At 43.4% G+C, this 27,692-nt stretch overlaps 1 protein-coding gene across 3 annotated transcripts in view; it reads right to left on the reverse strand.

Annotated features, from left to right (window-relative positions):
• Positions 1 to 27,692, reverse strand: part of drosha (drosha ribonuclease III) — a 156,638-nt gene that overhangs the window by 117,419 nt on the left and 11,527 nt on the right. For all 3 annotated transcript variants that reach the window (XM_029699834.1, XM_029699814.1, XM_029699824.1), the window contains exons 10-19: positions 25,459 to 25,530; positions 24,120 to 24,201; positions 20,586 to 20,660; positions 20,041 to 20,210; positions 19,539 to 19,663; positions 17,244 to 17,343; positions 12,322 to 12,429; positions 8,845 to 8,952; positions 3,896 to 4,034; positions 3,697 to 3,757 (exon numbers count right to left, since the gene is read on the reverse strand). In XM_029699834.1, the coding sequence (XP_029555694.1) occupies positions 3,697 to 3,757; positions 3,896 to 4,034; positions 8,845 to 8,952; positions 12,322 to 12,429; positions 17,244 to 17,343; positions 19,539 to 19,663; positions 20,041 to 20,210; positions 20,586 to 20,660; positions 24,120 to 24,201; positions 25,459 to 25,530 (1,040 nt within the window). The remainder of the gene's footprint in view (positions 1 to 3,696; positions 3,758 to 3,895; positions 4,035 to 8,844; positions 8,953 to 12,321; positions 12,430 to 17,243; positions 17,344 to 19,538; positions 19,664 to 20,040; positions 20,211 to 20,585; positions 20,661 to 24,119; positions 24,202 to 25,458; positions 25,531 to 27,692) is intronic.

Raw genomic sequence — 27,692 nt, forward strand, 5'->3', positions numbered from 1 at the left:
TTCAAGGTTTTACTGCTAACCTACAAAGCATTACATGGGCTTGCTCCTACCCATCTTTCCGATTTGGTCCTGCCGTACATACCTACACGTACGCTACGGTCACAAGACGCAGGCCTCCTAATTGTCCCTAGAATTTCTAAGCAAACGGCTGGAGGTAGGGCATTCTCCTATAGAGCTCCATTTTTATGGAATGGTCTGCCTACCCATGTGAGAGACGCAGACTCAGTCTCAACCTTTAAGTCTTTACTGAAGACTTATCTCTTCAGTAGGTCCTATGATTAAGTGTAGTCTGGCCCAGGAGTGTGAAGGTGAACGGAAAGGCTGGAGCAACGAACCGCCCTTGCTGTCTCTGCCTTGCCGGTTCCCCTCTTTCCACTGGGATTCTCTGCCTCTAACCCTATTACAGGGGCTGAGTCACTGACTTACTGGTGTTCTTCCATGCCGTCCATGGGAGGGGTGCGTGACTTGAGTGGGTTGAGTCACTGACGTGGTCTTCCTGTCTGGGTTGGCGCCCCCTCCTTGGGTTGTGCCATGGCGGAGATTTTTGTGGGCTATACTCGGCCTTGTCTTCGGACGGTAAGTTGGTGGTTGTAGACATCCCTCTAGTGGTGTGGGGGCTGTGCTTTGGCAAAGTGGGTGGGGTTATATCCTGCCTGTTTGGCCCTGTCCGGGGGTATCATCGGATGGGGCCACAGTGTCTTCTGATCCCTCCTGTCTCAGCCTCCAGTATTTATGCTGCAGTAGTTTATGTGCCGGGGGGCTAGGGTCAGTCTGTTACATCTGGAGTTTTCTCTTGTCTTATCCGGTGTCCTGTGTGAATTTAAATATGCTCTCTCTAATTCTCTCTTTCTCTCTTTCTTTCTTTCTCTCTCTCGGAGGACCTGAGCCCTAGGACCATGCCTCGGGACTACCTGGCATGATGACTCCTTGCTGTCCCCAGTCCACCTGGCCATGCTGCTGCTCCAGTTTCAACTGTTCTGCCTGCGGCTACGGAACCCTGACCTGTTCACCGGACGTGCTTGTTGCACCCTCGACAACTACAATGATTATTATTATTATTTGACCACGCTGGTCATTTATGAACAATTTAACATCTTGACCATGTTCTGTTATAATATCCACCCGGCACAGCCAGAAGAGGACTGGCCACCCCTCATAGCCTGGTTCCTCTCTAGGTTTATTCCTAGGTTTTTGGCCTTTCTAGGGAGTTTTTCCTAGGGAGTTTTTCCTAGCCACCGTGCTTCTTTCACATGCATTGCTTGCTGTTTGGGGTTTTAGGCTGGGTTTCTGTACAGCACTTTGAGATTTCAGCTGATATACAAAGGGCTATATAAATAAATTTGATTTGATTTGATACTGGAAAATACTCTTTCAAAACACACACGGTCACATTGTACAGGGCCATTATGGCTATGAGCAGGGATATATTTTGGCATTTATGGGCGGCACACAATTGGCCCAGTGTTTCTCTCCCTCTAAAAACAGAAATACATGTTTTGGCCTTTACAAATATTACTTTGGCCTTTATTCAGATTACAATCGCTCACTTTCATTTTTTGAAAACGAAATAACCTCCAAAATATCGTTATATATTATCAAGTTGATGGCACAGTCATATAGCCCGGCACCTACATAAAGCTGAGTGACTCACTCATTCATGGCTTTGGATCAAAATAAATAAGTACCAACATTCTTTCTGATAGTCTTTAATAAAAAAATGTTTTGGATGGGGGCTCCCGCAGTGCAAAATGCGTTGCTACAGATGCAGGTTCGATACGATTTAGAATCCTCCAATCCTCTATATGTAATTATTGGCGGAGAGTCACGTCATATTTTTCGATAAAGTGTAGGCCTACCGAGTCTCACTAGTGTTGAGTAATGTGCTGTTAAAAGTGGTGTAGGTCTTAATTATTTAAAGAACATATTGAAGTTAGAAGCAATAGGATTTGAAGCAAAAAGCCTACAACTATTTCAGCACCGTTTCTCTCTGCTCTTAGACAAGCATGGGGACTGGTCTTGATAAATTAATGAGATGTTTATTTTCACTTAATCTCCGTTTGGGTATTGGTTAGACTCCAGTTATACAATTAGGGTGTAGAAATGTTATGATCTTAGTGTAACCTTTATTTAACTTGGCAAGTCAGTTAAGAACAAATTCTTATTTACAAGGACAGCCTACTCCTTCCTCCCTGTCGGGGAATTGAACCCCGGTCTCCCGCACGACACAGGGATTCTTTAGCTAAATAGCCCAGTACTGTAGCCTACTCCCGACCGTTACTTTGTACAGCGCCATATTTTCCACTCCATCCTAACGGAAACCCAGAGGGTTTTTAATTTTTCTTGGAATAGAAACACCATAATATTAATCAAATGAATTAAGCTACATTTCTTAAAATATGTCCAATTTACTATGTTCTTACAAAAAAGGTTTTAAATTCTCTAGTACAGCCACTATTGAAGGCTATCAAATGCTTCTCAAAGATGCCATCTGGTGGTCAAACTAGCATAAATGGGACCAGTTGTTGACACTTAAATAATGTGTCAGAATTCTACTGCTGTGCCGCAGTACGTTGCAACTTTCTAAAGGATGAACCCCTGTAGTAATCAAAAAAGTGTTTAACAAATCAAAATATATTTTATAGTTGAGATTCTTCAAATAGAAACCCTTTGCCTTGATGACAGCTTTACACACTCTTGGCATTCGCTCAACCAGCTCCATGAGGTAGTCACCTGGAATGCATTTCAATTAACAAGTATGCCTTGTTAAAAGGTCATTTGTGGAATTTCCTTCCTTCTTAATGCGTTTGAGCCAATCAGTTGTGTTGTGACAAGGTAGGGGGGTATACAGAAGATAGCCCTATTTGGTAAAAGACCAAGTCCATATTACGGCAAGAACAGCTCAAATAAGCAAAGAGAAATGACAGTATATCATTACTTTAAGACATGAAGGTCAGTCAATATGGAAAATGTCAAGTACTTTGAAAGAAACCAAGCGCTCTGATGAAACTGGCTCTCATGTGGACCGCCACAGGAATGGAAGACCCAGAGTTACCTCTGCTGCAGAGGATAGGTTCATTAGAGTTACCAGCCTCAGAAATTGTAGCCCAAATAAATGCTTCACAGAGTTCAAGTAACACACATCTCAACATCAACTGTTCAGAGGACACTGCGTGAGTCAGGCCTTCATGGTCGAATTGCTGCAAAGAAACCACTACTAAAGGACACCAAAGAACATTAGACAGGTGGAAATTTGTCCTTTGGTTTGGATTCCAAATTGGAGATTTTTGATTCCAACCGCCATAAGCAGCCAACAAGTGCTCAGCATATGTGGGAACTCCTTCAAGACTGTTGGAAAAGCATTCCAGGTGAAGCTGGTTGAGAGAATGCCAAGAGTGTGCAAAGCTGTCATCAAGGCAAAGGGTGGCTATTTGAAGAATCTCAAGTATAAAATATATTTTGATTTGTTTTAACACTTTCTTGGTCACTACATGATTCCATGTGTTATTTCATAGTGTTGATGTCTTCACTATTATTCTACAATGTAGAAAACAGTAAAAATAAAGAAAAACTCTTGAATGAGTAGGTGTTCTAAAACTTTTGATGGGTAGTGTACATTATATAATGGATTGGAATAAAAAATAACCCCTGCATCAGTGGTTGGTGACATTGCTTAGACCTCATGGAAGTAGGACCTACCTGGAGGGGGAGGGGTCATCTTGTCCAAGACGAGACATGATGTTGATCAAGGTGTTGATTCCTGACCAATCAGACAGAGGTTGGTTAGTCAGCATAGACTACAGAAACATCCATCAATCAATATAGATGACGTGTGTGTGCGCACACACACACACACACACACACACACACACACGTGTATTCTACTGAAGGTACCCACCCTTCTTCCTCATGTACATGTGGTGGACCTTTCTGTCCCCATACTTGGGCTGGCGGATGCCGCAGTTGGACAGGGAGTTACGGGCGTGGTCCGGGTTCATGCCAAAGTTCAGGTGGTGGCTGGGGTGAGTCATGGCCAGCTGAAGAGAGAGGGAGAAGTCAGAATCTGCTGATGGTGACTCTTCTGGGACCGTATGGGTCACCATCTGAATAGATAAATTGAGCTACAGTATGTACTAATCCCAATTAGCGTCCCAAAAATATGAATCAAATGGAAAGAAGTATAAATAAATCAAGTATTTTGGAACAAATAAAGCCAGATAGCACACTGGAAGATCTACACATATTCCCCACCACTGTGCTTTGTTTGGAAAGCAGGGCATCTGTCTAATCAGAACATCGTCAACCGAGGAGAAACAGGGAAAAGAGAATATGGCTGTAGTTCTCTCAGCAAGACGTGCTGAGCATTTATCAATCTAACATTATCAGAATGTAGCTTCTATCAGCAAAAACACTAACTCATCTCTCCTCTCAAAGGACTGCTCGGGTTTCCAACTTAAAATCAATTTCAAGCTCCAATGAGATACATGTAAAAAGTTAACAGAGGGGGTTTCAATATCATCAGTCCAGACGCCACCAGGGTTGTATCCTTGGACAGAAACAAATCAATTTTTGTTGTAACTAAAAGAAACAGAACTGCGTTCAACAGTTCAGAACTATTTGACCTTGCACTAGTAGAAGTCTAGCACAACTCTATTCTCTTGTCTGAAAGGTTGACACAAAAATACTTGGAATTCTAAATGATCCCGGTTTGTCAAACAGAGAAATGTCAGACATCGGCTGTGTCCCGAATGGCACTCTATGAGCCCTGGCCAAAAGAAGTGCACTGTACAGAGAAAATGGTGCCTTTTGGGATGCAACCATCGAGTGGCAAAGACAGTACACTTAATCCTCCTTCTCAGAGTTAACGTTACACTTGAAAACACTCGGAATCTAACGGCTGCCTCAGACCACTTGTTGAACAGCTAAAAGCGTCGTTAGATGCTTCTTTTCCTCCCACGTCACTTTATACACAGAAGATCTCCGCTAAACGTTGTGGGTTATCCATCTCTATGTGACCATGATAACTTCAGAACAAAGTAGCCTACAAATACGAAGTTGCACTGTCTTTGCCATTGATACAAACAAGCACTGTATAAAAAGACGCTTCAAATGAAAACCGAGATGATTGCATTAAAATAAATCGTAAGCTATAGGCCTATTTCAATCATATTGAAATAAATGTCATGTTCAATCATTTGAGTTCTATTTTGCTATTGGTAGGCTACTGTCTGTAATTGTATCAGTATAGTTCATGATGTGTAGCCTAACATGTGCGCAATGATGTGCCAAATCTGTGATTTAGTACATTTTTATTGGGTAGGCAATAGAATATGCATGCCTTAATATTTGCAGCCGTAGGTAGTAATATCTCCCTAGGAGCTGATCCATCGTCAGTATTGTGAAATGATTAAAATATGTTAAGGAAAGACTTGAATAGAGAGAGCCTATCAGAGAACAGCGCTCCCTTTCATTTGATCCTATCAGTATAGACTCATGACCCAACGACACACTTTGCGACCGTTCCCTCTGCGTGGTGTTTTGGGAAACGCATGTTACATCTTCGGCTGTTGTAGGAATGATGCATCGTTAAAAAAAATTTTTTTTAAACACTCAGAATCCTACATTCCATGGCTATTGCGAAACCGGTTCCTGGAGAGGATGCTAGTCTGTCAAAATTCTGACTGCATGAAGTTATGGGGCTTTGGATGTACTGACCATTGCATTGTCTACTGGCTGCTCAACAGCCTTTGGCTAAACATGAGTCATCATGATAGATAAACCTGCTAGTCATCTATGAACCTTTGAACATCTTGAAGAACGATCTGGCCTTAAAACCTCTCTGGGCCAGTGGGACGCTTGCGTCCCACCTACTCAACAGCCAGTGTAATCCCGTGGCGCGATATTCAAATACCTTAGAAATGCTATTACTTCAATTTCTCAAACATATGACTATTTTACACCATTTTAAAGACAAGACTCTCGTTAATCTAACCACACTGTCCGATTTCAAAAAGGCTTTACAACGAAAGCAAAACATTAGATTATGTCAGCAGAGTACCCAGCCAGAAATAATCAGACACCCATTTTTCAAGCTAGCATATAATGTCACATAAACCCAAACCACAGCTAAATGCAGCACTAACCTTTGATGATCTTCATCAGATGACAATCCTAGGACATTATGTTATACAATGCATGCATGTTTTGTTCAATCAAGTTCATATTTATATCAAAAAACAGCTTTTTACATTAGCATGTGACTAGCATGTGACTAGCATTCCCACCGAACACTTCCGATGAATTTACTAAATTACTCCCGATAAACGTTCACAAAAAACATAAATTATTTTAAGAATTATAGATACAGAACTCCTTTATGCACTCGCTATGTCCGATTTTAAAATAGCTTTTCGGTGAAAGCACATTTTGCAATATTCTGAGTAGATAGCCCGGCCATCACAGGCTAGCTATTTTGACACCCACCAAGTGTGGCCCTCACCAAACTCCGATTTACTATTAGAAAAGTTTGATTACCTTTGCTGTTCTTCGTTAGAATGCACTCCCAGGACTTCTACTTCAATAACAAATGTTGGTTTGGTTCCAAATAATCCATAGTTATATCCAAATAGCGGCGTTTTGTTTGTGCGTTCAAGACACTATCCGAAGGGTAAAGAAGGGTGACGCGCCCGACGTGTTTCGTGACAAAAAAATTCAAAATATTCCATTACCGTACTTCGAAGCATGTCAACCACTGTTTAAAATCAATTTTTATGCTATTTTTCTCGTAAAAAAGCGATAATATTCCGACCGGGAGTCGTTGTTTTCGTTCAAAGAGAGAGAAAGTAAACATGGTGTCGGCTCGTGCACGCGCCTCCAGTCTCATTGTCCTCAGATCGACCATTATCCAAATGCGCTAATGTTTTTCAGCCATGGCCTGCAAAGCCACCATTCATTGTTCTGGCGCCTTCTGAGAGCCTATGGGAGCGTTAGAAAATGTCACGTTATGCCAGAGATCCCCTGTTTTGGTTAGAGATGATCAAGAAGGCCATGAAATGGTCGGAGAGCGCTTCCTGTTTGGAATCTTCTCAGGTTTTGGCCTGCCAAATGAGTTCTGTTATACTCAGACACCATTCAAACAGTTTTAGAAACTTTAGGGTGTTTTCTATCCAAATCAAACAATTATATGCATATTCTAGTTACTGGGCAGGAGTAGTAACCAGATTAAATCGGGTACGTTTTTTATCCGGCCGTGCAAATACTGCCCCCTATCCCCAACAGGTTAATGGCTCTTATAATCTCCAACCGGCACAGGCAGAAGAGGACTGGCCACCCCTCAGAGCCTGGTTCCGCTCTAGGTTTCTTCCTAGGTTCCTGCCTTACTGGGGAGTTTTTCCTAGCCCCCATGCTTCTACATCTGCATTGCTTGCTGTTTGAGGATGGTTTTTTTTCATAAGCACTCTGACATCTGCTGATGGAAAAAGGGCTTTATAAATACATTTGATTTGATAACTCAGGCGGAAAGTCTGTATGTGTCTAAAACGGCACCCTATCCCCTTATATTCCTTATATAGTGCACTACTTTTGACCAGGGCACAATGGGATGTAGTTTGAAACTTGACAGAAACATTTTGTTATATGAATACATAAAAAATGTATAAGCAGCAACATGTTGTCTTGATCAATGCAAAGACACCCTTTTTGCAAGATCAATCATTGTCTCAGAGACAAAATACATTTAAAAAATGAAAGGAATTGGAGCATAAATTAGACTACATTAATTATGTTGGAAATTAGACATACGAAAACATGATCCACTTTGGTGCCTCTTGCACGTGTCACCAGCATGTAAACACACACTCACACACACACACACAGAGAGAGAGAGTGAGATGACATCTGAGATGGGGCTGTGGTAGAGTTTTACAGTTTAATTATTGAGGCCCTTTGGGCCGTCTCTGTTCCTGGGGAGAAGGGGGAGGTGGGTGAGGGAAGAGAGGAGTGGTGGGGGTGGTAGAAGAGAAGAGAATGTAGAGCAGGGGTGACAAAACTGAGCTGTGGAGATGGTTGTTTAAAGAACAGAAGAGAAGACGAGGGGGCAGGCAGGAGATCCTTGACGATGCTTGCATGTCTCCAACCGTCACTACATCTTTAACCGAAAACGATCCTGTAATCTAGAGCTCCCCTACAGGACAATAGAGGGAAATACAGGAAATGGACTGGTGGTGTTACTAGTGTGTGTGTGTGTGTGTGTGTGTGTGTGTGTGTGTGTGTGTGTGTGTGTTTGTGTGTGTGTGTGTAAGGCCTCTACCTTCAGCCAGGGCTTTCTATTTAACAATAATGATGACAGGCCATCATTACTACCACACAAAGATAAGGCCACTTCCTATCACACACACATAATCAGACAGACAGACACACAATATTGCAGGTTAACACATGCATGCAAGCGCGCACAATAACACACATCTTAATTAGGGAGGTGTTACAGGGTCCATGAAAATGCAGGAATCATGACTAGGTCTTTAGGTGTCTTAATTTGCCATGTTTGTTACCCCCTACCCCTTTCAGACACACCAAAAAGCAGGTCAAAAGAAGCAGGCGTGGTAAATTAGTGTGATATTTGTCTGTGAACGAAAGGGTAAGAGGGCTTTGAGTGTATGATCATGAGGCAACAGTCAGCCACCCCCTTTCTTTAAGCACAAATACAACACATTCATTTCTAATGTATCAGTCTCTCTATGACAGCTCTCCAATAGTGCTGGAAGAAGCATTGAGGCTAATGCTGAGAGCTCTGGAAGGCTCAGCCCTGATGGGACTACACTGGCTGTGTGCGTGCGTCTCTCTCACCTGTAACAGACAGCGCTCCTTGAAGACGTAGCCAATCAGGTCGTCCAGGTGCTTCAGACATTGGTGGTAGCGGATGTGGTGGGTCAACACTGGCAACATCATAGCATGCTAGAGAGAGAGCGAGATAAGTGGACGAAGTGAAAAAGAGGTGGAGAGAGACGGTAAGAGGGAAGGGAGAGAGAACATGGCATAATCAAATCAGCCAGTCATTATTAACTGGCGCTTCGACAGAGAGGGAGATGAAATAATCACGAGTCCAATCAGTGTGCATGTGTTCTTCGCCGTGAGGAGAAATTAAGAGTTGTGGGGGAAATTTAAAATGTTGACACGGACGAAACAGGACCTGCTGACACAAACCTGCCTGTGCAGAAACATAGCCAGTGTCAAAGAAAATAAATAAAAGGAAAGACAGAAATTAACAGAAATACAGAAAGACAAAGACAGAGAGGAGTGAGCGAGTGAGAAAGAGAGAAGGAGAGAGGCGAGGGAGAGACCGCGCGAGTAAATGAGAGAAAGAGAGTAACCAATATGAGCTATCATTAGCGGGAGTCTCATCAGTCCGTACTAGGAGACCAGTGGGGGAGCGTTGTGTAGCGGTGGAACACCCATTAACCCGGCACCACCGCGTAAGAGCAGGCTGCGCTGCATGTTTTAATTAGTGTTACCAGGGGAGCCCGGGGCTCCTACAGGTCAGTCAAATGAGCTGCGTCGCTCGCTCTCTCTCTTTCCCTCTGCTCCATCTTTTTCTCTCTCTATCCGCTTGCTCGCTCTCTCTCTCTCCATCCTCTCCCTCTGTTCCTTTCGCCCTCTCTCTCCGTGTGTATTTCTCTCTCTCTCTCTCTCTCTCTCTCTCTGTGCTAACCACTAACCCACATAGCCCCAGAGCTGATCAGTCAGCCCACCCCTGGCCCTCGACTGCCTACCCACCGCCCACATCTACACCACTCTAAGGCCTTGTTAACCACCCAATTAACAAAGCAAGACCGTGTCTCAGTGTCTCAACCCATCAGACTCGCTCAAATTAGGCTACTGCTCGAGTGGCTGAGACAACATTAGCATGGGTCCACTCCCAGACCAATTTACTCACTGGGTACTCAGTAGGAGACGATGGGGAGGGGTGTAAGAGTGTGTGTGTGTGTGTGTAGGGGTAGGAGTGATTGTGTCTGTGTGGAGGTAAGAGTGTGTGTGTGTGGGAGTGATTGTGTCTGTGTGGAGGTAAGAGTGTGTGTGTGTGGGAGTGATTGTGTCTGTGTGGAGGCAGGAATGTGTGTGTGTGTGTGTGTGTGTGTGTGTAGGAGTGATTGTGTCTGTGTGGAGACAGGAGTGTGTGTGTAGGAGTGATTATGTCTGTGTGGAGACAGGAGTGTGTGTGTAGGAGTGATTGAGTCTGTGTGGAGGCAGGAATGTGTGTCTGTAGGAGTGATTGTGTCTGTGTGGAGACAGGTGTGTGTAGGGGTAGGAGTGATTGTGTGGGGGCAGGTGTGTGTCTGTGTCTGTGTGTGTGTGTGTGTGTGTGTGTGTGTGTGTGTGTGTGTGTGTGTGTGTGTGTGTGTGTGTGTGTGTGTAGGGGTAGGAGGGATTGTGTCTGTGTGGGGGCAGGTGTGCGTTTGTGAGAATGAGAGGGCTGATGTGCCGTCAGTGTTAGCATCTAGCTACCGGCCAAGAAACTGCTCGCCATGTGCCTTTGTTTGCTATGCGTGGCTAACGTTATGGTATGATGCTAGAAAAACCAACAGGTGGTAGAGTGTGTATCTATGTCTGTTTGTGCATCCCTGTTTGTGCATCTGTGCGTGGTTCTGTGCATACAGTGAGGGAAAAAAGTATTTGATCCCCTGCTGATTTTGTACATTTGCCCACTGACAAAGAAAGGATCGGTCTATAATTTTAATGGTAGGTTTATTTGAACAGTGAGACAGAATAACAACAACAAAAAAATACAGAAAAACGCATGTCAAAAATGTTATGAACTGATTTGCATTTTAATGAGGGAAATAAGTATTTGACCCCCTCTCAATCAGAAAGATTTTTGGCTCCCAGGTGTCTTTTATACAGATAACGAGCTGAGATTAGGAGCATACTCTTAAAGGGAGTGCTCCTAATCTCAGCTTGTTACCTGTATAAAAGACACCTGTCCACAGAGGCAATCAATCAGATTCCAAACTCTCCACCATGGCCAAGACCAAAGAGCTCTCCAAGGATGTCAGGGACAAGATTGTAGACCGACACAAGGCTGGAATGGGCTACAAGACCATCGCCAAGCAGCTTGGTGAGAAGGTGACAACAGTTGGTGTGATTATTCGCAAATGGAAGAAGCACAAAAGAACTGTCAATCTCCCTCGGCCTGGGGCTCCATGCAAGATCTCACCTCGTGGAGTTGCAATGATCATAAGAACGGTGAGGAATCAGCCCAGAACTACACGGGAGGATCTTGTCCATGATCTCAAGGCAGCTGGGACCATAGTCACCAAATTGTTAACACACTACACCGTGAAGGACTGAAATCCTGCAGCGCCCGCAAGGTCCTCCTGCTCAAGAAAGCACATATACATGCCCGTCTGAAGTTCGCCAATGATCATCTGAATGATTCAGAGGACAACTGGGTGAAAGTGTTGTGGTCAGATGAGACCAAAATGGAGCTCTTTGGCATCAACTCAACTCACCGTGTTTGGAGGAGGAGGAATGTTGCCTATGACCCCAAGAACACCATCCCCACCATCAAACATGGAGGTGGAAACATTATGCTTTGGGGGTGTTTTTCTGCTAAGGGGACAGGACAACTTCACCGCATCAAAGGGACGATGGACGGGGCCATGTACCGTCAAATCTTGGGTGAGAACCTCCTTCCATCAGCCAGGGCATTGAAAATGGGTCGTGGATGGGTATTGCAGCATGACGATGACCCAAAACACACAGCCAAAGCAATAAAGGAGTGGCTCAAGAAGAAGCACATTAAGGTCCTGGAGTGGCCTAGCCAGTCTCCAGACCTTAATCCGATAGAAAATCTGTGGAGGGAGCTGAAGGTTCGAGTTGCCAAATGTCAGCCTTGAAACCTTAATGACTTGGAGAAGATCTGCAAAGAGGAGTGGGACAAAATCCCTCCTGAGATACGTGCAAACTTGGTGGCCAACTACAAGAAACGTCTGACCTCTGTGATTGCCAACAAAGGTTTTGCCACCAAGTACTAAGTCATGTTTTGCAGAGGGGTCAAATACTTATTTCCCTCATTAAAATGCAACTCAATTTATAACATTTTTGACATGCGTTATTATGGATTATTTTGTTGTTATTCTGTCTCTCACTGTTCAAATAAACCTACCATTCAAATTATAGACTGATCATTTCTTTGTCAGTGGCCAAACGTACAAAATCAGCAGGGGATCAAATACTTTTTTTCCCATCACTGTAGGTTTGCTGCGTCTCGGAGAGTACAGTGTACATTGTGTGCGTGTGGGGCAGCAAAGCGTCTCTCCTGCCTACCTGACAGAGGTCAGAGCGGATGCCAGTCTTCCAGAAGCCCTGGCTGCTGAGCTCCACGGTCACCTCCCGGCGCATGGTGTTCTTCTGGCGGATCTTCTGAAGGGCTTCCTGATAAAACAACACCCGTACATTATTAAGCCTAGTGTGTGTGTCAGATCGGAGCTTCCTGACAAACACACATACATTATTGATCCACTGAGTTAGTGCTGCTGCTACAGGGGACAGCCAACACACAATGTCTGTTAACCCAGAAGTTAAATATTGCGTAATTTGGTCAGCTGCGTGATTAACTTGAGTTCATATTTGTTAGAAATTGAGAGCAAAAATGAAGTCTCCACCCTCACAAAAGTAAACTCTCAGCTAAAGCCCCCCCACCCCCCCACCAGGGTGTGCACATGAGCAAAACACTCTAGACAAAGTAGTTTAAGCACCGCCTTCGCTCAACCCTGATACATCCAAATAACCAGTGATGAAAACCCCAAAACCAGAACTAATGCTGTTCGTTATCTCATGCATCCCGTTCAGACACAGCAGATTTTTCGGTCGACTCGCAGAATCTGGCCACGGGAGATTACACCACACACAGTTAAACATTCAGGAACACACACACAGAGAGACACAGAGAGAGAGACAGAGAGAGACACAGAGGGAGAGACACAGAGGGAGAGACACAGAGGGAGAGAGATGCAAATCTACCAGAGACACACACAAACAGGTATACAGAACGCACATACAGCTAGCTATCTTTCCTTCCTCCCCACTCTCCAGGTAGTGCTCCAACCCCCCACATCTCATGGCAGACACAATAAAAGTGGAAGCAGGAGACAGCTCCACTACTAGGCCTGGCTAATTGAGACATTGCAGTGGGAGCTGAGGTTGTGTGTGTGTTTTTTGTTAGAGCATGTGTGTGGGCGTGTGTGCGAGAGAGCTGCAAACTGGACCTGCAGCTAGCGCTGGCTCCAACACACACACAGTGCTTTCACAGACACACGCACCGCACACACACACTTGGTTGTTTAGAAACCCCAAAATCCCTGGTTCTAGGGCTAAAGTGTACACAGTGTCAGCCCCTGCAGAAGAGCAGACAACTGGTAACAACACAGAGAGGTGAGGTCTGCACCAGAGACATTCAAGTACCAAAATGTTACTACTTTTTTCTTACATAGCGCATGACTTTTAACCAGTACAATAGGGAATAGGGTGCCATTTAAGACACGACATTGGGCCAGTATCCACAAAGTATCTCAGAGTAGAAAATTGGTCATAATTGCTAATAAAAAGAGACATTTTACTCCTACTGGTAAAAATAAAAGCTACGCATGAAGCCTCTTTGGTCACACACCCAGTCGACAGATATTTAGGACACAAAAATGCAGCGAGTCAATGGTTGCCGCACACACATACAATTGCTTTGGAGTTGTTAAAAGAATGTTTTGATATTTCTATATGATCAATCCATAAATAATCTAGACCGACATGCATCTCTCGCGCTTTAGACAATGATTTCATGAGTCCAATTTCACGATATGCCTAAATACTTAACATGACGTAGGTAATTAAATAATACAAAATAAGGTGTTTAGTTGTCTAGTGGTTTTATTTAAAGTTATCCCTTTGGAGCACAACATTATGTAAAAAAAAAAGCCTAATGTTGGGCAATTAAAGGAATCTTGGGCTTATGCTAACTTTGATTGTGTTCGATGAAAATGACATACCTTTAAAACCAATAATGTATATAAACTCTGGAATGCTGATGCTATGTACTGGCCATTGAGAGGCTTTATTGGCACTCCCCAGTAGGAGCAGTCCGCCATAGGAATGAATGGAATTCTACAGTATTTCAATTAAAAAGGTTTCAAGGACAAAATTACATGTATTAAAGTAATTTAAAAAAATCATACATTTTTTCATTTGTATGTTAAGTTCACATAATATAGAGTTCACATCTGGTGACTGGCGATGCCTCATTGCGATTAGTTATTCCCCATCACTTGCAACAATGCCAATGAGCTTCATCACTATTTTTCCTTTGCGGTACCTCAAACTGTCGTGATTACCAGCCGAGATAAACTTTTATGAGTTGATTTGACTCCTGGCTCAGAGCTTGGACAGTGTCTTATCATCCTAAAACATACTCTGGGAGTTTTTTTGTGTCTTAAATCAGATTTTAACAGGATTCCTAGGACCTTTCCTGAGATGCTTTGTGGATATGGGCCATGGTCTGGGCTGAGAGAGTATGTCCACGAATCAGAAATAGGACTGGGAACATGTCTATAAGCACATCGGTCTTCTTTGGCGGTACCATTGGGCCAGTAACCGGAAGGTTGTTGGATTGAATCCCCGAGCTGTCAAGGTAAATATCTGTCGTTCTGCCCCTGAGCAAGGCAGTTAACCCACTGTTCCCCTGGCGCTGAAGACGTGGATGTCGATTAAGGCAGCCAACCGCACCTGGCTGATTTAGAGGGGTTGGGTTAAATGCGGAAGACACATTTCAGTTGAACACAATCAGTTGGACAACTGACTAGGTATCCCCCTTTCCAATGGGCCATCGTCAAAATGGGGACGGATGGTACAGGTAGCTTCCAAAATAAAGGAAACACCAACATAAAGTGTCCTAATAGGGCATTGGGCCACCACGAGCCAGAACAGCTTCATTACACCTTGGAATAGATTCTAAAAGTGTAGTCTGGAAGAGATTGCGTCATTTGGCGGTTTGTTGATGGTGCATGAAAACAAACGGGCGCCGTCTCAGGCGCCGCTCCAGAATCTCCTATAAGTGTTCAATTGGGTTGAGATCTGGGGACAGACACACCCTTTAAACCCCCTATGCTTCTTTGAGACCCCTCTTTCAAAGTCACTGTGATCTTGCCAAGGAATCAAAATAATGGGCAACAGGCCATTTTTTATACCTTAATGGCTTAATTAACTCAGGAACCACGCCTGTGTAGAAGCACATGATTTTAATATACTTTGTATCCCTCATTTACTCAAGTGTTCCCTTTATTTTTGCATTTACTTGGATCTCTGTCACAGTGCCTAAATTACCCATGATACAGTCTGAAATGGAATGGAAGGATTTTCTGTCAACGGCAAGGAAATAACAAAAACATAAATAAATAATACCATCCTACTTTGACCTGTGCATCAAAGGGAACACGGTCAGCGGACAACGGGATAGAGTATATGTCAGTGAATGAGTATAAATGATTTCATTATTCAAAGAATCTTATTTATTTTACCTTTATTTAGCCCATGTATTTTTATTTATTTATTTATTTTATTTAACCTTTATTTAACTAGGTAAGTCAGTTAAGAAGAAATTCTTATTTACAATGACGGCCTAGGAACAGTGGGTTAACTGCCTTGTTCAGGGGAAGAACGACATATTTTTACCTTGTCAGCTCGGGGATTTGATCCAGCAACCTTTCGGTTACTGGCCCAATGCTCTAACCACTAGGCTACCTGACGCCCCATAGCTGCCTGTCATTTTAAATTAGCATTCGAAAATACTTTCAAGTACTAGGCTATTTATAGGAAACTATTTGGAAAATACTTTCAAATTCCAATAGAAGTTGTTGATTTGGGCCACATTAATTAAAAATAGACCGAAAATAAGTATTTAAATAACAAATAATAGTGTGTGTGTGTGTGTGTGTGTGTGTGTGTGCGCGTTGACAGGCAGCTATGTTTGAAGTACATCAAAGCGGCCAGCCAGGGGCCCTGGATCTTCCAACTGGGGTGCAACACGTCTGTCTCTCGGGGCAAACAGAGGCACCCTCTGGGATTCTCTCTGGGGCAAGAGGCCCCAACACAGCGGAACTGACCCTGCAGTGCATCCCAAATAGTCACCTATTTCTTATATAGTGCACTACTTTTGACCAGGGCCCCTAGGGCACCCTATTCCCCATGATGTGCAATGCATATTTCTATGGTCAAAAGTATTGCACTTCATAGGGAATAGGGTGCAATTGGGGTCTCTGGTCAAGAGAAGTGCACCATGTAGGAAATAGGGCGCCATTTGGGATGCATGCATTACAGTGACAAAGGGCCATACAGGCAGTCACCCAACTAGAGCACCAACCAACTTCTCTGATGAGATGAAAAGCTTCTTTCCCCCAATGTAAGGGCTCTGGTCTGGTCGCAGCGTTCATTTTACACTATTCAGCACAAAAGAACAGATGAACGTGTACCAGGCCTGTGGATGAACAAGTGATACACGAACACTCACAGACACTCACACTCCTAATGAAGTTCCCAGGGGGTTGGGGCTAATAGAAGTGTTGCTGTATTGTCATGGGTGGGTGAAGACTCGCTGAAATAGCGGAGCCTTGGAGATGTGATAGCCTGGTGTGTGCGTGTGTGGTGAACTAATTGCTCTATAGGTTGACAGTGGGAATATCAGTAACTGTAAGCGACGCTCCCGGAGCCCCTAGCCAGTGCTACCTTGAAAACAGGCTAATTGACTGTGTGCTTAAGACACAGACACAGTCTGAGCTGGAGCTACACCAGCCTCGACAGCAGCTACTTTAGAAAATAACACATAGCTCAACAAAGGCAATAGGAGGTCGCGGAGACAAAATACATATAGATGAAACAAAGCTATAGACAGTGGTTGCAGCCTTAACGGCAATCTATTCCCTCCACAGAGCACTAGATATCACCAAGGCCCATATGGCTCTGGTCAAAAGTTATGCACTATTTAGGGAATAGGTTTCCCATTTGGGACCCATACAGTGAATGGGGCATCAAGAGATCAGGACCTCAGCACTGCAGCTACAATCTGGTGTTCAATGGTTCTAGTAATTACACTAGTATACGTTTCAGCCTCACGATCCTGTGAAATTACAATTGCATGAAGCTGGCATGCGTCATAGTTAATTATAATGAGGCCAGGGAGATGTACTGTAGTGTGTGGTACCCACCTCCCTCTGTGTTAGCTTCTGCTTGTCTATCTGCTTGACCTTGGGGCTGTTAGCCAGCAGGTGGCGTAGTTTCACATAGCTCTTCCACAGCTTCTGGTACCTGGGGGGGCAGAAGTCAAGCTGAGGCTCAGAACAACACATCAATATTTCAACAGCACTGACCATTATTAAACATAAATTAACAGTAGCCTCCAGACATTACTCCATTAGTCTGCTCTGTGTGTGTGTGTGTTGTGGACTGGGATGGCTCTTCTGTAGGTCTCAGACCAGAGAGGCCGGTGAGGCCGCCTTCACCCACCCAGGCAGTAGAGATAAAACAGTTTATAAGCGCTGGTTGGTTGTTGTAAGACTAGTTCACTCACTATTCACTCTTCTGTAAAGTGCTGCAGTTCCGTGTGTGTGGCAAGAGAAGGGAAGTCCCTCCACATGCCACAATAACAATCTATTATATTAGGTTTTGGTCTTAATTTGCTTTTCAAAAGGACACTGTTGTGGGATAGGTGATAATGATGGACCATTGAAAAACCTCCTCAGATGGACTGACTCTAGTAATGAGACAGAGAGACTAACTGTGACTCTGGCCATCTCTGACCGCTTCTCTCCATTAAGGCTCTTTCCTCATTTATAGCCGAAGTTATTCAATTATATGAGTAGCGGCCGGCTGGACAGGAAGAGAGAGAAACATGCGGTAGAGAGGACTGGAGATGAGGGGAATTATAATTAGGGAGTTTTAATACGGCGACTTCATTACTGAACGGTGTAGAGGGAGACTGAGGCAGAGACGGCTTTACCGCCTTGATTACAGGCTCACCACCGGCCTAACGGCGTGTGTTTGTACGGTCGGCAGCCAGGGGCCGCGGCAGAGAAGAGGAGGGCAGGGTGAAGCTCAGCCTGCGAGGCCTCCCTCCCCAACACACTCACATGACCTTTCAGAAGATCCACTCTGTGCTCTCAAGGTGCCACAGGCTGGTGTGTGTGTCTGCCACAAACTCTCTCATTAACATATGCTGCATGCCTGCCGTCGCTCTCTCTTTTACACTCGTTCCTCACCTTCTGCTTCTAACTCCTCTTTCGCTCTCTTTTTCCTTTCACTCCCTCTCCCTCCATCTCTCCCTCCCTCCCTCTGTGGCCCTCTATAGAGATACTGTGGTTAGAACGACCCTAAACATTATTTTCTAAGGCAAGGAAACAGGAAGGGACAGCTTAACATATGCAGCCATGTCCTCGCTCTTCCTCTCTCCCCCACTCACTCTCCTCTCTGTGGCATTGCCATCAATGCAATTAAAGCCAACTGTCGTTAATGATGTCCCCAGCCGCCCATAAATTTGTCGTTAGCGGCTTCGAGGTTTGCGGGGAGTGTGCGCACACGTGTGACCGCAGCAAGAGAGCACAGAGACAGACTGAAGGTCGGACATCCCTAACATTATGAAAAGGTGACTAACATCACTCAAATGACACAGACCTGAGCAGAAACACAATACTGGCAGGGATTCATAACGAGAAGATCTCTCCTGTTTACCTATAAAGCCTTCCATCCCTCATCATCGGCATCTATTCCCTTCATAGTGCACAAGTCAAAAGTAGTGCACTATAAAGTGAATAGGGTGCCATTCGGGATGGGCCCCTAATCTCCTTAAAGTATCTGACAGGAACCCTGTCACAGGACACAGATAAGAGACACAGACAACAAAGAGAAACTAGTCGAAGAGTTTCACTTTTGATTGGCGCTTTGTTTTGGTTGTTATTGTTGCTTTCTCTACACTTCGGAGACGATAGCAGAGGATAATTTAATATACAGTAAGCTTTTGGTAATTATGCACATGCACAGTACAGTATTCCCTCTACTCCTCTGTGTGTGTGTGTGTGTCATTACTATTCACGAGACAAACCGTGCCGTTCCCACGGCGACAGCGCCTGGCGGAACCTTAGGACCCCGTGACGACGCATGTGAAAATGTCACGCCGATCTTTCTCTCCCACTCGCTCTCCGACATTCCCCCTCTCAACACAGAAGAGTGCCACCATCAACCGTCCTGTGAGAGATGCTTTGAATAAGCAGTACGGGGAACAGGGGAGAAGGGAGGGAAAGGAGTGTGTCTTGAGGGAGGGGGAGTATACTGTAGTGTTTGTGGGCGGGGAGGATCAGAGGCAGGGGGGAGTGTAGTATAGGTCCTGGGTGGTTAGCGAGTTACGGGGGGGGGGGGGGTCTCTGGCGTAGCTGAGTTGGGCAGTAGGAAGAGACCCTGGGTGGTGAGGGGGTGGGGTTGGGGTTTGCGGGTTACAGGGAGGATCTTACTGGGGGTCCCCAGCGTAGCTGAGCTGGGCGGGCCGGATCCCAAAGTGGACAATGATGGGGAAGGTGATGACCTCTGGATTGAACTGCTCTCTGTCCAGCTGGTCAATACGCACAGAGCTAGGCTTCTGAAACAACAACAACAAAGACTATGAGACCAGGGAACATATTGATAAAGTGTCTCAGAGTAATGATCTAGGACCTGTCCATACAAATCGTATTTATTACGGTCTAAAAAGCTAAACTGATCCTACATCAGCACTCCTACTCGGAGACGCTTGACACACATATAGACTCAGATCCTATCAGACTTTGGTAAGTATATTGTTGTGTTATGTTACAAAAAGAGCACGTGAATTCATGGAAATGTGCACTCAAAAGTGCAAACCCTGCCAATCCAGCACTCTATCAATCACAGGCACACACCCTATGGACCCTGTTGCACTTTATGGAATAGGGTGCCATTTTGAATACAGTCCATGAAAGTGCTCTTATCCTCTCTCACCATGCCAGGGTTGGTGACGATCATGCCCTTGCACTCCTCTGCGTACTTCTGCCACTTCAGTTCCTCCCACTGCAGCATGTCAGCTATCTCCTCCTCAGGGACCAGAGGCTTGGAGCTCCGCAGGAGGTAGAGGAGCACCTGGTGCATGGAGAGCACCTCCTTACCACCGTCTGACAGGGAGGGACAAACACAGAGATCATGAGATACACAGACAAACACACATTCAGAAACACATACACACAGAGAAACAAGACCGACAGACCGAGACAGACAGAAACACAAAGAACATACAATGAGACACACACACACACAAGGTCAAATACACAGTCAGGTTTAGACACTCATGCAAAATTGATTGATCTCCATTTACAAAATGTTCGCATGGACAGATACACGGAAAATCCATAGATCTGAATCTCAACGCATTAAGAGGACAACTCATGTGTACACACACACTCATGCACACAAAGTACATCCAACAGCATGCAGTACCAACATTCTCCACCAGAGAGAGAGAGAGATTTCTGAAGAAGGGACAGTCTCACCAGGTAAGAAGCGGACAAAGCGAGGCATGAAGTGGAACTTCTGACATCCAGGAGATTGGTTGTCCCACTCTGGACCTGCGTGGGGAAACAACAAAGATACTGAAAATAAGATGAACCGTTTACACCTTCAGTCTCAAAATCTAATTTTATTGGTCGTATACACATTTTGCAGATGTTATCGCAGGTGCATCGAAATAATTATGTTTCAAGCTCCAACAGTACAGTACACCTAACAACACACACAAATCCCCAAAATAGAAATAAAGAAATATACGAACGAGCAGTGTCAGAGACCGGAATATACACTATCGGTCAAAAGTTTTAGAACAAGGTTTTTTCTTTATAGAATTATAGTGGAATTATAATATTTTTTTTTTTTTTTTTTTTTTTATATCTTTTGTAGAATTATAGTGGAGACATTAAAACTATGAAAGAACACATATGGAATCATGTAGTAACCAAAAAAGTGTTAAACAAATAAAAATATATTTTAGATTTTAGATTCTTCAAAGTAGCCACCCTTTGCCTTGATGATAGCTTTGCACACTCTTGGCATTCTCTCAACCAGCTTCATCTGGAGCACTTGTTGGCTGCTTTTCCTCCACTCTGCGGTCTGACTTATCACAAACCATCTCAATTTGGTTGAGGTTGGGGGATTGTGGAGGCCAGGTCATCTGACGCAGCACTCCATCACACTCCTTCTTGGTCAAATAGCTCTTACACAGCCTGGAGGTGTGTTGGGTCATTGTCCAGTTGAAAAGCAAATGATAGTCCCACTAAGCGCAAACCAGATGGGACAGCGTATCACTGCAGAATGTTGTTGGAGCCATGCTGGTTAAGTGTGCCTTGAATTCTAAATAAATCTCAGACAGTGTCACCAGTAATACACAGATCATCCATTCACCCACACCGCGTCTCACAAAGACACGGCGGTTGGAACCACAAATCTCCAATTTGGACTCCAGACCGAAGGACAAATTTCCACCGGTCTAATGTCCATTGCTTGTGTTTCTTGGCCCAAGCAAGTCTCTTCTTATTGGTGTCCTTTAGTAGTGGTTTCTTTGCAGCAATTCGACCATGAAGGCCTGATTCACACAGTCTCATCAGAACAGCTGATGTTGAGATGTGTCTGTTACTTTAACTCTGAAGCATTTATTTGGGCTGCAATTTCCGAGGCTGGTAACTCTAATAAACTTATCCTCTGAAGCAGAGGTAACTCTGGGTCTTCCATTTCTGTGGCGGTCCTCATAAGAGCCAGTTTCATCATATCGCTTGATGGTTTTTGTGACTGAAATGTTTCTTATTGGCTGACCTTCATGTCTTAAAGTAATGATGCACTGTAGTTTCTCTTTACTTATTTGAGCTGTCCTTGCCATAATATGGACTTGGTCTTTTACCAAATAGGGCTACCTTCTGTTTAACCCCCCAACCTTGTCAAAACACAACTGATTGGCTCAAATGCATTGAGGAAATACATTTCACAAAATAACTTTTAACAAGGCACACTTGTTAATTGAAATGCATTCCAGTAGACTACCTCATGAAGCTGGTTGAGAGAATGCCAAGAGTCATCAAGGCAAAGGGTGGCTATTCGAAGAAACTCAAATATAAAATATTTGTTTAACACTTTTTTGGGTACTACATGATTCCATGTGTTATTTCATAGTTTTGATGTCTTCACAATTATTCTACAATGTAGAAAATAGTAAAAATAAAGAAAAATTCTTCAATGAGTAGGTGTTCTAAAACTTTTGACGAGTAGTGTATATACACACAAAAGTACGTGGACACCACCCTTTGGCTATTTCAGCCACACCCATTGCTGACAGGTGTATAAAATCGAGCACACAGCCATGCAATCTCCACGTTGGCAGTAAAATGGCCATACTGAAGAGCTCAGTGACTTAACGTGGCACCAACATAGGATTGCCACCTTTCCAAAAAGTCTGTCTGTCAAATTTCTGCCCTGGTCAATTGTAAGTGCTGTATTTGTGAAGTGGAAATGTCTAGGAGCAAACATGGCTAAGCCGCAAAGTGGTAGGCCACACAAGCTCACAGAACGGGATCACCGAGTGCTGAAATGCGTAAAAATAACCTGTCCTCGGTTGCAACACACACTACCAAGTTTCAAACTGCCTCTGGAAGCAATATATACACACTCCCATTCAAAAGTTTGGGGTCACTTAGAAATGTCCTTGTTTTTGAAAGAAATGCAAATTTTTGGTGCATTAAAATAGCATTAAATTGATCAGAAATACAGTGTAGACATTGTTAATGTTGTAAATGACTATTGTAGCTGGAAACGGCAGATTGTATATGGAATATCTACATAGGTGTACAGAGGCCCATTATCAGCAACCATCACTCCTGTGTTCCAATGGCACGTTGTGTTAGCTAATCCAAGTTTATCATTTTAAAAAGGCTAATTGATCATTAGAAAACCATTTTGCAATTATGTTAGCACAGCTGAAAACTGTTCTGATTAAAAAAGCAATAAAACGGGCCTTCTTTAGACTAGTTGAGTATCTGGAGCATCAGCATTTGTGGGTTCGATTATAAGCTCAAAATGGCCAGAAACAAAGAACTTTCTTCTGAAACTCGTCAGTCTATTCTTGTTCTGAGAAATGATGGCTATTCCTTGTGAGAAAATGCCAAGAAACTGAAGATCTGGTACAACGCTGTGTACTACTCCCTTCACAGAACAGCGCAAACTGTCTCTAACCAGAATAGAAAGAGTGGGAGGCCACGGTGCACAACTGAGCATGAGGACAAGTACATTAGAGTGTCTTGTTTGAGAAACAGATGCCTCACAAGTCCTCAACTGGCAACTTCATTAAATAGTACCCGCAAAACACCAGTCTCAATGTCAACAGTCAAGAGGCGACTCCAGGATGCTGGCCTTCTAGGCAGAGTTCCTCTGTGTTAATTTGCCCATCTTAATCTTTTCTTTTTATTGGCCAGTCTGAGATTTGGCTTTTTCTTTGCAACTCTGCCCAGAAAACCAGCATCCCGGAGTCGCCCCTTCACTGTTGACGTTGAGACTGGTGTTTTGCGGGTTCTATTTAATGAAGCTGCCAGTTGAGGACTGCAGGAATGTCCACCAGAGGTGTTGCCAGAGAATTGAATGTTCCTCTCTCTACCATAAGCTGCCTTATATTTTTGGTCAGTATGTACGTACGTACGTACGTACGTACGTACGTACGTATGTATGTATATGTGTGTGTATCAACAGAATGGACAGTATAGGAAAGATGTGTACAGCAGTAGTGATTTCAGATGAGCCTTTTATATATACTATTTAACCGTCTGATGGCCTCTTGGTCCCAGATTTGATGCACCTGTACTAGCAGGCGGAAACAGGTGGTAGCGGGCAAACAATGAGGTCGTGGCAAACAATGATTGAGTTGGAGAAGTGCGTGGCCAAGCAGTCATGGGTGAACAGGGAGTGCAGGTGCCTATCCCCTAGTGCCTAGTTGTAGGGAGCAGGGGCTGGGGGATAGGAGGTAATGGGTAGGAGCATGGTGTGTTGTTCACCTGTGAGGTTCCAGTCATAGAGCTCCAGTATATCCTGGAATAGGTAGGAAGAGAACAGCTCCAGTCCTTTCACACAGTAGTTCTGAACATGGAAATAGGAAAACAAAGGGTTAACAGTCTCTCTCTCACACACCACACACACACACACACACACACACACACACACACACACACACACCTTAATGCTGATATATGTAACTTGATAGTCAAATCTAGTTCCCTAATCTTTGGCTTCCAACGCTTCCTTATCAGTCCATTTAGCTGGTGTAGGTTAAAACCAACCTCTACTTCTTTACGGCCTTGGGTGAGAAGACTAGGGGGGGGGGGGGGGGGCCTAACCAAAAGAACAACAACCTTTTAACTCCAATTACAGAGGAGAAAGCAATAGTGAAAGACCCTCAAGAATTTGAAAACAAATCCAATGTTGATACTATTGGGTGAAATACCAGTGTGCCATCACAGCAGCAAGATTTGTGATCTGTTGCCACAAGAAAAGGGCAAACAGTGAAAAACAAACCCCAAGTTTATATTTATTTTCCCTGTTGTACTTTAACCAGTGGTGTAAAGTACTTAAGTAAAAATACAATAGAAGTACTACTTAAGTTGTTTTTTGGGGAATCTGTACTTTACTATTTATATTTGACAACTTTTACTTCACTATATTCCTAAAGAAAATAATGTACTTATTAATCCATACATTTTCCCTGACACTCAAAAGTACTCGTTACAATTTGAATGCTTAGCAGTACAGGAAAATGGTTGAGAGAACGTCCCTGGTCATCCCTACTGCCTCTGATCTGGCAGACTCACTAAACACAAACGCTTAGTTTGTAAATTATGTCTGAGTGTTGGAGCGTGCCCTGGCTGTCAAAAATAAATAAAAAATAACAATAATAATGAAATCGTGCCGTCTAGTTTGCTTAATATAAGGAATTTCATGTATAGCATTTACTTTTACTCAAGTATGAGTGCTGAGTACTTTTTCCACCACTGTAGTTAAGTACATTTAAAACCAGATACTTTTACTCAAGTAGTATTTTACTGGGATACTTTTACTTTAGTCATTTTCTATTAAGGTATCTTTACTTTTACTCAAGTAGGACAATGGAGTCCTTTTTCCACCTCTGACTAACTATTTGCACATCGTTACAATACTGTACAATACTATACTATTCCTTTGAAAATTTTGTGAGTGTAATGTTTACTGTGAATTTATTTATTGTTTAGGTCACTTTTGTTTATTATCTATTTCACTTTCTTTGGCAAACATATGTTTCCCATACCAATAAAGCCCTTTGAATTGAGAGGGAAGAGAGAGAGAAAGAGGGGCTTTACTGACCTCTGGTGTCATCTCTTCAATAAAGTGAATGGTGTAATCTATGTTGAAACGAATCACTCTGCACAATGGAATCTGGGATGATGAAAGAGAAGAGGGGGGGTAGAGGGAAGAAGAGAGTAGAGGAACACTCATTACCATGATGTTAGACAGAGGTTAGAGCTTTTCAAGAAAACTCATTAAATCCTCATCTCCATAAGCAGCGGCTGCAGCCCAAAAACACACACACACAAACACACACACACACACACACACACACACACACACACACACACACACACACACACACACACACACACACACACACACACACACACACACAGAGAACACACACCCACACACACACAGAGAACACACACCCAACCCACACATACCGAACACAAACAACCCACACGCGGTATCTCTTTACACACGGCTTTTGAACATTAAGTGACTCCAATCTCTTTAAGGAGATAAGCCTGCTCTTCCATGTTTAATCTCCCAGTTACATGCTCTTTGTTGTCTGAACGGGAGTCCATTTTGGAGGATTAACCTGGCCCACCGTATATCATGCAGTGGTGCCACCCCTCTAGCTAACTAGCAGGGGCTAATATCGCTGCGTTCTGGAGTCTCTAACCCCCAGACCTTCTGTAATGCAAGGTTTTTCAAGGGATTGTTTAAATTATCCCGTGGTAATCTGCGTTTAATTCTCGCCAAATTCTTTTCAAATTGGAATTATTGACCGAATATGCGCATTTCGCGTCATTATTCAAACCTACACAAATATTCAAACACACACACAACTCTCTCAATCACTGCCTTATTCAGCTAGGCCTTGCCTTCCATCGATTTGTCATCCTTTTGGGACAAGAATGTATATGAAAGAACCTAATAAAGTTCAACTTGGCTTGCCTTTCAAGCCTCCCCTGAAACTCTCTGAAGGCACGCCTCAATTTTGAAAACCTCTGCTAAAGATGGATCCTCTGTCGATACGTATGAGGCCTTTAACCTGTTAGGGTATAGGGGGCAGTATTTTCACGGCTGGATAAAAAAATGTACCCGATTTAATCTGGTTACTAATCCTACCCAGTAACTACAATATGCATATACTTATTATATATGGATAGAAAACACCCTAAAGTTTCAAAAACTGTTTGAATGGTGTCTGTGAGTATAACAGAACTCATTTGGCAGGCAAAACCCTGAGACAGATTCTGACAGGAAGTGGATACCTGATGTGTTGAATTGACTTTAAGCCTATACCATTGAAAAACAAAGGGGCTGAGGAATATTTTGGCACTTCCTATTGCTTCCACAAGATGTCCCCAGCCTTTACAAAGTGTTTTGAGTCTTCTACAGTGAGATCTGACCGAATAAGAGCCATGGAACGTGATGGCCCATTAGACACCTGGCGTGCGAGTTGATGGTGGGTACTCTCATTCCGAAACGTTTTAAAAGAGAACCCAATGGTCCGCCTTGAATTTTATTCATGTTCTGGTTAAAAAAGGCCCTAATGATTTATGCGATACAACGTTTGACATGTTTGAACGAACATAAATATATTTTTTCCGTTCTTGAAGTGAAGTGAAGTCCGGCTGGCTTAGATCATGTGCTACAACACGGAGGTTTTTGGACATAAATGATGAGCTTTTTTGAACAAAACTACATTCGTTATGGACCTGGGATTCTTTGGAAGTGACATCTGATGAAGAGAATCAAAGGTAATGGATTATTTACATAGTATTTTCGATTTTAGATCTCTCCAACATGGCGGTTAGTCTGTATCGCAATGCGTATTTTTCTGGCGCAGTGCTCAGATTATTGCAAAGTGTGATTTCCCAGTAAGGTTAATTTTAAATCTGGCAAGTCCATTGCGTTCAAGAGATGTAAATCTATAATTCTTTGAATGACAATATAATATTTTACCAATGTTTTCTAATATTAATTAATTATTTTGTCGTCATGACTTGACTGCCGGTATTGGAGGGAAACGATTTCCTGAACATCAACGCCATAGTAAAACGCTGTTTTTAGATATAAATATGAACTTGATAGAACTAAAAATGCATGCATTGTCTAACATAATGTCCTAGGAGTGTCATCTGATGGAGATTGTAAAAGGTTAGTGCATAATTTTAGCTGATTTTATGGTTTTGGTGACGTCTGTCTTTGAATCGACAATACACTACACACAGCTATTGTCAATGTACTCTCCTAACATAACCTAACTTTATGCTTTCCCCGTAAAACCTTTTTGA

The sequence above is a fragment of the Salmo trutta genome, chromosome 2, assembly GCF_901001165.1.
Source record: "Salmo trutta chromosome 2, fSalTru1.1, whole genome shotgun sequence".
NCBI lineage: Eukaryota > Metazoa > Chordata > Actinopteri > Salmoniformes > Salmonidae > Salmo > Salmo trutta.